We start from the raw sequence: 13,543 nt of genomic DNA on the forward strand, positions 1-13,543 counted from the left end.
ATTAAGAATCATTTCCTTGAGACCAAGCCCCTTGCCCTTCCTCTCCTACCCCCCCCCCCCGGGTGCTTTTTTTCTTTGCACTCTGAAGCTTCTGCTGATGGTTTGGGTCTGACTGTGGTCCAGCTGAATCTGAGAACTGATCTTGTCCACCAGTTTCTGTGGTTTTTTTTAGAGATGCAGAAAGGAATAACCCCTCTTAATATATTTTACTTTGATGGTTGGAAACAATTTTGAAGTTTAAGGCCTCTGGTGGCCCCTGATTTCAGTAGAAATCTTCACAAAGTGTTTGGAAATGTCCTGGTTCGGCTGGGATAGAGTTAATTTCCTTCCTAGTAGTTGGTACAGTGCTATGTTTTGGATTTACTGTGAAAATAATGTTGATAACACACTGATGTTTTAGTTGTTGCTAAGTAGTACTTACACTAAATCAAGGACTCTTCAGCTTCTCATGCTGTACTGACTGAGAAGGCTGGAGATGTGCAAGAAGCTGGGAGGGGGCACAGCCAGGACAGCTGATCCATACCATATGATGTCATACTCAATATGTAAACTAGGGGAAACCTGGCCAGGGGGGTTGCTGCTCAGGACCTGGCTGGGTATCTGTTGGCAGGTGGTGAGCAATTGCATCATGCGTCACTTGCTTTATATATTCTATTATTATTATTACTATTTTACTTTATCTCAATTATGAAACTGTTCTTACCTCAACCCATGAGTTTTCTCACTTTTACTCTTCTGATTCTCTCCCCCATCCCACTGGGGTGGGAGTGAGCAAGCAGCTGTGCGGTGCTCAGTTGCCAGCTGGGGTTAAACCATGACAAGAAAACAGTGGCCTATGAAGAACCTGTTTAAATCCTGCCAGCTCATTTGCAGTTTGCCCATTAAAGCCTTTTGTGGATCTCTGTAGACAACTGGGGCGGCCAGGGAGGTTATACACAGTTTCAGCTGGAATTCCCTTCCCAGGTTTACAGAGGGCACTATTGCTGATCATTTATAGTTAAATGAGCAGCTGCCAAATGAACTCTCCTGTGCTCTTGCTGCAGATTAGATGCTGGAATTCGTTTTCCATTATTGTCTTAGATGTAGTTAGGTGCAACTTTAGGAATTTGCTGTTTGTGGAAGAAGCTTTCAAAGTGAAGGTGGTATGAAAAGCTGCATTAAAATGGCTAAAGGGATCTTTACTATGGAGGGTTGCAGTTGTCTGGTGCAAGTTGCTGACAATCGTGCTTGTGCTGTCCAACTGGCTTTTCAGTTCTAAAAGTCATGTCCCTCAGCGTGAGTGCAGGACTTGTCCTTGTACCTCATCTTGTACAGGGAGGAGGATACAAAGAGGAACTTCACCTCTGTCCTGTCCTGACCATGTGAGCATCTTAATATAGAAGCAAAGCATGGGAACCAAGAATTTGTCACTACAGTAAAAAGGCTGTTAACTAAACATGGATTTCTTTTTTTAACTAGGATTGTAATGCATGGAAGCATATACATTTGAATGTACGTAATGGTTAAATATAATTGCTCTATTCTTTTTTTTTTTTTTTTTTTATCTCTAGAGCTGCTAGAACTACTTGGATGACTGGAATTCAAGTTATTTGGTTTATGCTCTTACCCTGAGGTAGAGGAGATAAGCACAAGAAATTTCTCTGGTTCAGGCAAGTAAATATCTGTACCTCCATAGCTTATATGAAATTAAGTTCTTGGTAAACAAATGAATTGTGGGAACCATCTTAAAGTGGAGGAACTCGTTTGCTCTGTTACAAAATATAGTTTTAAAAGAACATAAGAAATTTAATTAATTTTTTTTTCATTATTTCATAGTTAAAGGATCTGTCATACTGAACTCTGCTTTGAAAAACTGGGAAGCCTCTTCCGTGTAGAATTGAAGTAGACATTTGACAGTTGTCTTGAATAAAAATTAAGGCAAAAATGTCTGTCATAGATCCTTATCAACACATTGTGGTAAGTAGCTTTGGATCTTCCATGTATGCTGTCTTGTATAATATATACTGTCTTGTATAATGTATCCTATTAGAAGTTACTCTAAATAAGCACACAGCATTAGCATTATCATTAATTCCTTAAAGAAATGGTAAATGTGGTTAGAGCAAATTTTTTCAGAAATTTATTTGAATGAAATTTGAAAGATTCAAGTTAGCTTTTTGAAAATTGGAGTGTAGTTGCTCATGTGTAAGTCAAAATGGAATACGGGCTCCTAATAACCTCATGGGTGTGATGTCGTAGGGTATCATTCTAAAGGACTTGCCTTTTCAAAGTGTTATATCAAAGTGCCAGTAGTTGACTATTTCATACAAGTTTTTTCACACACTGATTGTCAAACTGAACTGTAGTCTACAAAAGTAACATCATGTGTCTAACTTTCTCCCTTAAAGTACAGGGGTTTTTTTTCTTACAATTCTAGTTACTGAATAACTCTCTTCCCTTTTCATCAGTATGGATAGAGGAATAAGTTGGCAATTTTGGATATTTAGAACTTAAACCAGCGTGTATCAGTGATGTCGATTCAAAGAGAATCTTCAAAATACAGCCTGCAAACTCTAGGTAAAGGTCAGTGAAATGATCTGTGCCATTCAACAACACACTGCTGCCAGTGCTTCTGCTCCCTCCATCCTGCTACATTCCAATGTTCCTGCTGCGTCCCTTGTATGAGCTCTCAAATGTATCTGATCAGAGTGAGCCAATCGACCTTGCTGGTATGGCAGAAAAATAGTTCAAAATATTAGTTCTCTGCTGTCAGAGCTGGCCCAAGGGAAGGGTACAACCATGTGAGCACAACCTGTGTAAGCAGAGAAAGAAGGGCAAGGGAAGGAGGAGAAGGGAAATGGGAGCAGAACTGCCCTTTGCATGGCAAGCCAGTGGAGTGGCTCAGCAGCTTGTTCAACACTGGCTTTTGGCTGGAATATTCAAACATACCTTTGCATGAGCGACCTTCCAAAGTAAACACTGAAATCACACTTCCCGGTCAAACTGAAATCCTGAAACAAGCTGGGTGTGTTCGTATCAAGCACTTTTTGTAACAGTCCCAGAATCTCACAGCAGGAAAAGTGATATGTACTCTCAAAGATAGTTACCATACACTTGTCATAATGTTGAACTTCTGTGTTGCTAAAAATACAGCGTATGCTTCCTTGAAGTGATCTCTTATCAATTATGTGGTTTCTACCCCACACAGTCACATCCTTTACATGACTTTGCAGCCAGCAGATGTCAAACTTGTGTTTTGCTCATTCTGTAGTTCTGTGAATGCTGCTGCGAAGACAAGTTTCAGGTTGATGGCTGTATTTAACAGTGTTAATACACTAACTTCTTTCTGCATCAGTGCCCTCTCCTGGATGGAATGCTTGATCTGATTTGTACCTTTATGGGAGAGGTCTCTGAGGCACTCAGTTATATTTCATTGAATCATTCATATAAAGGATCTTTTTTGATCTTGATATATATACTATAATGAACAAAATGGAGCCTTAGAAGTATATGTAGTTACAGTCCTCTGGCAATGCTGAGCTGCTGGTGTGGGAATGTTGCTAATGCAGGAGAGGACACTGTTAATGCAAGAGCTGATCCTATAATTGCATGAAAAGTGAATGGAAATCTTTGAGGCTTCTTAATTTGAAAATTGAAATTGCCTGGAAAGTTTTACTAAAACATAGAACAGTCAAGGGCAGCAGGCTCATATCAATGCAAAAAATATCAATGCAAAGATCTTGAATTTTTAATGACATTTAGCATTAAAAGACTCAAGAGTTCTGCATTTTCCAAAAGTCCTTCTGTTAACTATTATGTGTTTTCCAATCTCTTTATTTTTCTTTTTTTCCTCACTTTATGAAAAACTCAGAGGAATAAAGTAGGGCATTCACAAAGTTACTGCAGGTACAGACAGAACTGACTGTACCAAAAATGCTTCTGGATTCAGAGAATAAAGAAATAAGATGCGTAATTCATCTTCAGTTAGATTGGTATGGGGGATAAATACTATAACAATGGGAAAAATCACTTCAAGATAGAATTTGTGTGCATGCGCAAATGTTTGTCTTAATTGTAATACCCTGTGAAAGAAGAGCATGGACTTTATGAAAATCTGTTACTTAAGAAAACGTGTGAACATTTTCATTTGTCCAGCCCAATTGTCAGCTCAAGTGTCCTTAATGTTAAGGAAGTAAGAGTAATAAATACTCATTACACAATCTATCTACACCAGAGCTTCCTGATTGGTATTTTATGTGCAATTATATCTCCTGATTGAGTTACATTTTGTGACTCAGCATTCTGGGATATGAAAAATGTTATATTCAATGTATGCAAATCCCTTGCTTTCTCAGTAAGTGCAGAAAGTTCGTAGGTAAAACCCAATTGTGTTACAGGAAATCTTAGCTTGTTGTTCTGTTTTGCAGTCCTGTAAGGTAATGGTGTTTATGTACATACAAATGCAGTGATATGTAAAATAGAGGAAATCAGATAATTAGGGAAATTTTACAGGGAGGAAAAAAAGCAGTCAAAGGTGGGAGAGGAACAAAGGAGGCAGGAGGAGTTAGAAGAGATGGAGAGCTGTGGTGTGTGAACAAGAGATACTGAACCATTGCTGTGCAGGATGCTTGGAAAACCTTGTGGATTGAACCAGTAAAGAGTGAATACTATCCACAGGAGTTTCCCTAATTCAGAAAACCCGTGTTCAGACAGGGCATATTGAAAACTTTTGTTTTCCTCTTTTCTCTAAATTTTTGGAGAAAGAGAAAGTGAAATGAAACAGATATGTAAAGCTAAGTCACTTTGAATGATAGGATTTAGGTTTTTGAGTTAATTGTGAGCTTCTGGAATTTTTAACCTGGCTTAGATTTTTAAAGGTATGCAGATGTTGCTCCACTCAGTGTTGCAACATTTAAGTGATTTATATACCATCATCCATTTTTCAGAAGTAATTGAGGAGTTGGCAATGTACAGATTTTTATCAAGACTTCAGGTGAACATAAGTCACTTTAGAAAATGCAGCTTAGTCATCTAAACTAGCAAGGGCTAGATTTATAAAAGTATTCAGCGTCAATACATTTCTTATGGTATTTTCAGGGAGCATCTAACGTCTTTAGAACTCAGTCTTTCCAAAAACTAACCAAAAAACGCTTCTGAAAGTTGTGCTAGCTGTTAATATGGACATTTCTGAATCTGAATTCTCTCAGTGCCAGGAGGCACACAAGGCGCGGACATTGTTCTTCCACTTCGATCGGTCTGCGGCTGCGTGCTCTGGAGTCCCAAGGGCCACAGCGCAGTCTTCTGTTGTTTTTTTCCTCAAGACATGACCGATCCAGTTCCATCTCCTCCTCCTCACTTCATTACTGATTTTCTCCATCTCCAAGTTGATGCTCGTCGTTTCTGCAACTTTTTATTTTTTTTTTTTTTTTCTGGGAGGAGGTAGTTGGCCTCCTGGCCAACCCCCATGACTTGGAGGGCAATATGGACATTTAGGTCTCTTAATACCCTTAGAAACTGTATCCAAAGTGGAAAATTGCCTTAATTTCCGATTGTACTTAAGTTGCATGAAAAACGTTTATTTTAGAGTAAGAAAAGATCTAGACTTCTGAGCTTCCTGTGTTTATCTGTGTATTATTTTTTTTTTACTAAGAGAGAACGTTTATTTTAGTAGTTGCAAATTTCTTCCAAGCGTGTGATTATGGCCAAATATTAATAACTCTGTAATTATAAGCCTCAGTGTGTTATTTTGGGTGAGGCATGGTGAAAGAAGATAATGTTTTTCTGTTTTGCCAGACCTCTGTGTACTTACATTCATTTCAGAGAATACCAGATCTTAAACCAGACTTAACTTTCTTGACAGAACAACAGCTGGAATAATGGGGTTTGCTGCTTAAGTCAATAAAAAGCATTTCTCACCATAGTATTAGCAAAACAACATCAACTTATAACAGAAAGTAATGATGATCTCTATATTGCTCTAAAGAGAATACATTAGTAAGTGGTAGCTTGGCCTTGTTTTGATGGTAGACATTTTATTTAGGCATATGAGTTTCATGAGTAGGACTAGAAGATGCCAGAAAACTACTTTACAGAAGTGCTTTTTGTCAGTGAGCATCTTGTAGTATCCCCATTTTACAGCCAGGATGCTGGGGCACCAGAATTGCACACGAGTTCCACATAGCAGCTGAGAACTAAATCCAGCATTCCCATGTTCCATACTTGTAACTTAATTATAACTCCATCGTCCTCTTTGTTGCTAAATGTTCGGTGATCTCTGATTTGTGGTCTCTAGTGAGGACAGGCTCTTTCTTAACAGCTCAGAATAAGGAGAAGGGTGGTGTGTTTGTACTTTGGGCTATTTCTCTTAATTATAAGGTTGTGTATGACAAAGGAACTACATCAGTCTGTGTGAACAAACTCTGGGGCCAACGCTGCATTGTGAAATCGACACTTCAGCCATCTATGTGCATGTGAAGGTGGCACACACTGATAAAACAGTTTTGAGCACTGTGAAGAAGCAAACTGAAAACAAGGGACAGTGAGAGTCATTGTTTTCTGCAGATTCACAGCTTGTAAAAATTCTTGAAGCAGGGTAAATGACAGAACTGGGGTAACTTTATGTAGCTGTGTTCACAGTAGTACCAGCTGTTCCCACATACCTGCTAAAATCCCCGTTTATCCTGCTGTGATGGAAAACTCTGGACTTCTGCCATGTGGCAGAGGCAGAAGTTTGTTCAGAGAGAAGTCTCGTCCTCCTTCCCATTCATCCATCCACTCTTGGAAGCTGTGATGCAAAAGGTGATGGACATCAGGAAATCTGTATGTCTTCATGTCAGCACAAGGCAGGCTGTTAAACAGGTGTTGCTTCTTAACAACTTTGAATTCTCACATCTAAACTCTTTCTGTTGGGTTTGATACTTTTGAGGTGAGTTAACAGTCCTGGCTGAGAGAATCGATTAGAGTCTAGATGTCATTTTTACTGCGGTTGGTGAACCACTTGCTGCGCAATGACGATTTCAGTATACCACTTGTAAGGTAACAGTTTACATTGCCACAGTTTTCCCCCTGCCTGCTTACTTGTTCTTTGAACCAGACAACTCCTACAGCTTACAGGGGAAGAATTACAGAGTTGAAATTTACTGCTGGGCAGACTATCATGAAATGAGCCTCCAGTAGTTGTCACAACATGTGGGTGATTACACCCTTAAAGATGCAACAATTCAGTGTCTGGGTCAGCCAGTGTCTGCAGTGAAGTCACACCCTCAGTATCACTGTGGGCATTTTCTCCTAGTTATTTTTGCCATGGTGATGTGGCTATGCCTTTGCAGACCTCTAGACTACAGACTTCTGGAGGAGTTTGTTGGTATCATTTGCGTTGTTTTTTTAATGTGTCCTGACTCAACTGTTACTTGAGCATTCACAAGCCACTTTTGCTGTCTTTAGAAGATTGATTTTTGCTTTTTTCTTTTTTTGAGAATATAACCTATAGGAAACTGTCAGTTTTTTTTTTGTTGTTGTTCATTTGTTTATTTGTATTAGAGGGATCCAATTTGGTTCTAGTCTCTGGGTGTAAATATGTTGTAGATGTAAAATAATAAGGCTTGGCTGAAGCAACCAGTATTGAAATATTTATGAGAACCACCTGAAGGCCCTTATAAAATCTAGCAGTTGAAGCAGCAGTAGCTTAAATGGAGGCATGTGCCACTGTTGAAAACTAAGCCACATATGGATTGAAGGGTTTTGTTGGCTTATCTGTTTGTTCCTTTAAAAAGGGGGTTAAAAAAAAAAAAAAGGGAAATATCCAGGTGAAAACATAGCAAGAAAACACCAGGCACGGCCTCAATAAGCGTGTTCCATGCCCCATATCAAGGGTATTGTCTGTCATTTTAAATAAACATCAATGAATTTCCTGATTCTGGTACTTCCCTCTTTTCCTTCTGATTGGAATATGATCTTTAATATTTGGTTGTTTTGGTCCTAATGACTGATATGCAGTGTTTATTTTAATGTATTTCACAAAGTTAATGAGTGGTTAGGAAAAGATAGAAAATATCATTGTTTCAGTTTCAGAAATGGAAACCTGAGGTAGGAGTGTATCACTGTGTATGATAGGTGACTACCTGAGGTCCCTGTGCTTTTGATACAGTGGCTTGAGCTGTAAGAGCCAGGCAGCTTGGGCCTGATGGTCTTTGTAGAGGCAGAGCTCAGGTGTGAGGTGGTCCCCTCCCAGTGCCTGAGTTTCTGTTGCAGGAGAGTGAGCTGGTGCTCTCCAGGTTGTACCAGCATGTGAGTCAATGTCTCTAGGCACTGCGGGCAGTCAGGGAGCTTGAGTGTCTTAAGACTGGCTTTAAGATAGCAGTGTAGAGGTAAGTGCTGAGAGGCAATTGTATGAGATCTGATCCTGGCTCTAATACATAAAACTTATCCACAAGCTCTGTGCTGTGTCCCTGTAAAGGCCAATGTTGTCTGCCTTGCAATATGCAGTGGTGATTCTCATAATGGTATCCAGTAGGTCGGTCAAACTTAATGCTATGTAGATAAAGTAACAATAGATGTGAGTTACTGACCTTTTTTCATTAAGGTTTTTACTTTTGTTTCTTAATTTCGCACCTTTTTCTCCTTCCCTAGTTCATTCAAGACAGACCTGCTCTTAGAAAGGCAGCTCCTGCTGCTGTGGTTGGGCTTTGCTGGAAACTAGAGGATCCAGAAACTGCATGAAATTTGCTTGTGAATGTTTTAACAGCTTGCTTTTCACCTTCCCTCCATTGTCTTAAGGACACTTGCACTTTGTATATTGATGTGTACTAAAAAGGTGTATTCAGTGCATTACTAACTATATCCCTTGCGTATGCAGTATGCATATATCTGTTCCAGAACGTATACTTTGAAATAATTGCACCCATTCTTTTTACTAGGGGAAGGCAATTACAAAGACAAGCACGCTGTAAAATAGCCCCCTTTTTATTTTTTTCTTACCATACCAAGTTGTCGCTGGCTGACTAAATGCCTTAAAGCAGGTTCTGTAGAGAGGAGGAGTGTTATTCATTGAGATTAGTAGGTGTGGCTGCAGGAAAATCAAGCAACCCTAGTATAAGGTTTGACCTTTCAGTAAAGCTACAGGGTGCAGTTCAGCTTTAAGATGCTCTATCCAGTATGAGTTTCACTTACGTTTTGACTGGGTGATTTCTTTCTCTCAGTTTTTGGACAAAATGAAACCTATTTTGATAGATGGTTTTTGATTCTGGAGCTTAATCACCTCTAACTCTCTGACTTCCAGGTGGAACACCAGTATTCACACATATTCACTGTGACAGTAAGGAAAGCCACAAATGTCACAAAAGGAGCGATTGGTGACATGCGTGAGTATTTCTTTCTGTTTTGTCTCTTTCTTCTAGGAAACTGCTGTAGGCAGGGGCAGATGACACATCAAAGCTTGTCATGAATTAAATGATTGTTAGTGGGTTGGTGTTTTTTTTTTTTTGTCTTGCTTGTTAAAGCTAGGGCAATGTACCCATTTCATTGCACACTCACTCTAACTCAGAAAGCAGATTTGCCGCTCCTTCTTTCCATTGATCCAAAAAAGCTGAATGAGTTGTAAACAATTTGCCTACAAGCAGGCAACACCTACACTTAGTTTTTTGGCTTAGTCGGAAGTGCTGTTCTGAGTATAGTGAAACTGGCAATTGCTGTATCTTCAAAAGGCTGTGGTTTGGTGGTGGGAACACTTAAAAAGAAAGAAGCCCAGACCTCTGCTGAGTCAATGTAGTAAGAAGAAAAAAAGAAAAAAAAAAAATCCAAAACAGATAAGCAGATCTCATGGTGGAGAGCTATATAAGACACCAGCACTTCTTCCCCATTCTGTTAGCATTCTGAGCCTCTGGACTTAGTAGCTGAACAGGAAACCACTAGGAAGAATGACCTGTGAAAACTCTTGTCTGCTCTTAAGGGGGGAAGAGGGAGAGAATAATATATTGACTGAATCTGTAAAAAGAATATTCCCCCTTCCTTGATTATGACTGTTTTGCTGTCAGGTCATCTCTCCCTTTCCCGGATGCTTCATGCAGAGCGTTGCATAGCCCAGAACTTGTAGGCTGGGGCTGGGAGGATGAGTGTGGTGCTTCTCTCCTGCTCTCTCATGAAGCTCATTTGACATGCAATTGTTTCTTTCCCAGCGCATTCTGGAAACTGCTTTCAGGTCAAGCTACAGCAGCTGCTCTGACACACAGCTTTGCTTCAATGGGTTAATAGTTTTTTTTGTAATTAATGTCTACTGTTGATATTAAACTTGTGGGGTAAATGGGAGGGACAGTTGGAAGGGGAATGTTCAAGAGCCCCAGGTATGAATGGAGAGAGGGGAGCCCTGGCAGAAGGGGAGAAGAAGGAATTGGGAATCTATTTAGCATCTACTGTGGGGTGAAGGAAAGGAGCACACAGAGAAGATGCAGTGGGGTGTTACCCTGGTGGCCTCTGTGAGAGGATCTCTATGTAAGAATACCTCGGGAAAAGTGCTGTAAAGAACAAGGGGAACACAGGTTTGTGTGTGTAAGAAGATGGGCTAAATGGAAAGACACAGGTTCTCAGACACGGAGGTCTCTGGCATGAGGCAGCATGGGGAACATGTGAAGGGATGAAAGGGGGTTGAAATGGGGACCCCATAATAAGATATGATATTAAGGGGAGTATGGAAAGGGTGAAGAAAGCCAGAAGACCATGGCATTATTCCCCACCCCTCTGACAAGTATGGTCTTGTAGTATAAATTCCAAATATTATCTATCAATATAATTGGATATTTTTTTATTTTTTTTTTTTTTTTTTTCCAGAGAAAACTCTCTATCTTACCAAATCATCAAACCCAAAAAGCTACTCAGGAAGAACTTTTTTATTTTGATAAAACCTGACAGAACTATGCTCAAGGGCCACTGAAACCTGCTTGGCTTTCTGTCTGAGGCAGCTACTAGTGCTCCGTAGCCTGAGGCACCTGTAGTCTGAGGCATCTCTGAGTGAGCTTCCAAGTTCCCGGGGCTTGTTCTTGGAGTCTTGGCAAATCCCCCAAAGTGAAAAAAACAGATTGTTGCTTCTGTTCTTATTTTTGGAAAATGAAAAATTTTTCATTTCCCATGTATATACAAAACTCGGTGTGTTGGAGCCTGGAAGCTATTTGATCAAATCATTAGTCGTGTTAATTACTTAAGAAAGGTGCATGAATCTGAGTGGTGGAGGGTCTTTACAGTTGATCGTGCCAGCCAATATATATATATATATATTTTTTTTTTTTCTTTCATTTGATTTGCCAAAACTGTAACTTGTTGAAGAACTTTTCTTGAACTTTTTTTGAACTTTTACTTTGAGTTTCTGAACTCAAGGAGAGGATTCACTACCAGGCAGGGTGGCTGTGATACATAATATGAGATGCCTTGGTTGGGGTGGGTACATGAGTGTTGCTCTCTCATGATGGACACTACCAAGCTGTTGACTATCCTGGTGGGTTTCTCCTAATTCATTCTGTTGTTGTTGCTCCAGTTTGTGTAGACAGTGACTGCTCTGTGGGCAAGAGAGGTAATTTTACATTGTGGTGGTGATGGAGGTCCTAGGGAACATGAGAGATTGTGTGTAATGTTTTGCTTTTCTTCTTTTTTCTGTATCAGTCTTTCCAAGACTTTCTGGAATAGCTGTGAAAGATCTGAGTAAATCTAAGTTTATTAAATATGTGGAAGAGCTTATGAACCGAATGAGGTTCAACAGGCCCAAGTGTAAGGTCCTGCACCTGGGTCGAGGCAATCCCAGACATGAGTGCAGACTGGGAGAAGAACTTATTGAGAGCAGCCATGCAGAGAAGGACTTGGGGGTCCTGGTGGATGAAAAGCTGGATATCAGCCAGCAATGTGCACTAGCAGCCCAGAAAGCCAACCGTATCCCAGGCGGCATCAGAAGAGGCGTGGCCAGCAGGTCGAGGGAGGTGATTCTCCCCCTCTACTCTGCCCTCATGAGACCCCACCTAGAGTATTGCATCCAGTTCTGGAGCCCTCAGCACAAGAAAGATGTGGACCTTTTAGAATGGATCCAGAGGAGGGCCACAAAGATGATCAGAGGGCTGGAGCACCTCTGCTATGAAGACAGACTGAGGGAGTTGGGGTTGCTCAGCCTGGAGAAGAGAAGGCTCTGGGGAGACCTTATAGTGGCCTTCCAGTACTTAAAGGGGGCTTATATAAAAGAGAGGGAGAGACTCTTTATAAGGGCAGATTGCCATAAGACAAAGGGGAATGGTTTCAAACTGAAAGAGGGGAAATTTAGATTAGGTGTTAGGAAAAAATTCTTTACTCAGAGGGCGGTGAGGCACTGGAAGAGGTTGCCCAGAGAGGTTATGGATGCCCTGTCCCTGGCAGTGTTCAAGGCCAGGTTGGATGGGGCCCTGGGCAACCTGGTCTAGTGGGTGACATCCCTGCCCATGGCAGGGCGGTTGGAGTTAGATGATCTTTAAGGTCCCTTCCAGCCCAAGCCATTCTACGATATAATTTTGCAGTTTGTGTGATATTTTTCATCTTAAGGATTTGAGGTCTACCTCTGCTCAAGGAGTTTTAGATGAGAGGTCTAGTGTGCCTGGTGCCCCAACTCTGTGGGTAGGCATGGATGGCCTGACTTCTCTGGCATGGTTATCCACACATCTGTCTCCTCAAGCCTAGGCTGGGGAGATATGCAGTATTTTAAGCAAATTTTTCAAGATTTCTTGAGCTCTTCATTAATGGAGAGCACAAATGGTTGTGTCATCCTTAAAACTAGGTAATAGATGCCTACTACACTGTAACTTCCACAGGCAATGTGTTTCCTTGAGTGAACAGTTCACGCACACAGTACTACTGATTCAAGACATATTTTTAGTGTCCCAGCTGATCTGGGTGGCTGGAACAACAGAGAAAGGTGGTGCTAGGATAGCTTCCAGCCCTCTATTTTTATTTTATTTGGCTGAGATTTCCCATTGTCTCTGTAAGCTTTAAAACTTTTGTAGAGTGATCTGACAAAGACAAGCAATCAAATCTGAATCTGGGTAATACCAGGATATGAGTAGCTAAGCTACAGTAGCTGCTTTTGTTTCTCACTGATAAAGCACATCAAAATAAATGAAAATGGCAATAATTGCATCATAGAAATATTCCATGCAAATGCTTTTCATATATGAAGGAAGTTACTGTACTTATACCAGTTTGTCATTCTGTGAATGTATGTGTGTGTATGATAAATGAGAATTACTGTAAGAACACATGACCCAGGATGTTGAGGGGGACGATGACAGAGTTTTGAGAGTAGACTCCCTCTTTCCCAGGAGTTCATTTAAGTCCCTTCTTATTTCAGGTATCTGCCCATTTACTGTTGCTTTCATACAGGAGTACTTCCTTTACTGATTTCACTTGTTTTAATTTTATGGTGTCCCTTTCAAGGTGACTCTCACATTCTAGCTACTGTCCTATCAACATCCAATTGATGCAGCTCTATCTTTACAAAAGATTCACATTTTGTTTTAGTGACTGCTGCTCTAATAGCTGTGCTCAACTCTTCTGGCTAAGTCTT

The 13,543-nt window shown here is 40.5% G+C and overlaps 1 protein-coding gene across 1 annotated transcript in view; it reads left to right on the forward strand.

Moving 5' to 3' along the window:
• Positions 1 to 13,543, forward strand: part of PLA2G4A (phospholipase A2 group IVA) — an 86,306-nt gene that overhangs the window by 15,646 nt on the left and 57,117 nt on the right. The window contains exons 2-4 of the mRNA XM_082312097.1: positions 1,551 to 1,649; positions 1,816 to 1,956; positions 9,257 to 9,338. Of these exons, the coding sequence (XP_082168223.1) occupies positions 1,924 to 1,956; positions 9,257 to 9,338 (115 nt within the window). The 5' untranslated portion in view covers positions 1,551 to 1,649; positions 1,816 to 1,923. The remainder of the gene's footprint in view (positions 1 to 1,550; positions 1,650 to 1,815; positions 1,957 to 9,256; positions 9,339 to 13,543) is intronic.

This window comes from Platalea leucorodia, assembly GCF_965183815.1.
Source record: "Platalea leucorodia genome assembly, chromosome: 5".
NCBI lineage: Eukaryota > Metazoa > Chordata > Aves > Pelecaniformes > Threskiornithidae > Platalea > Platalea leucorodia.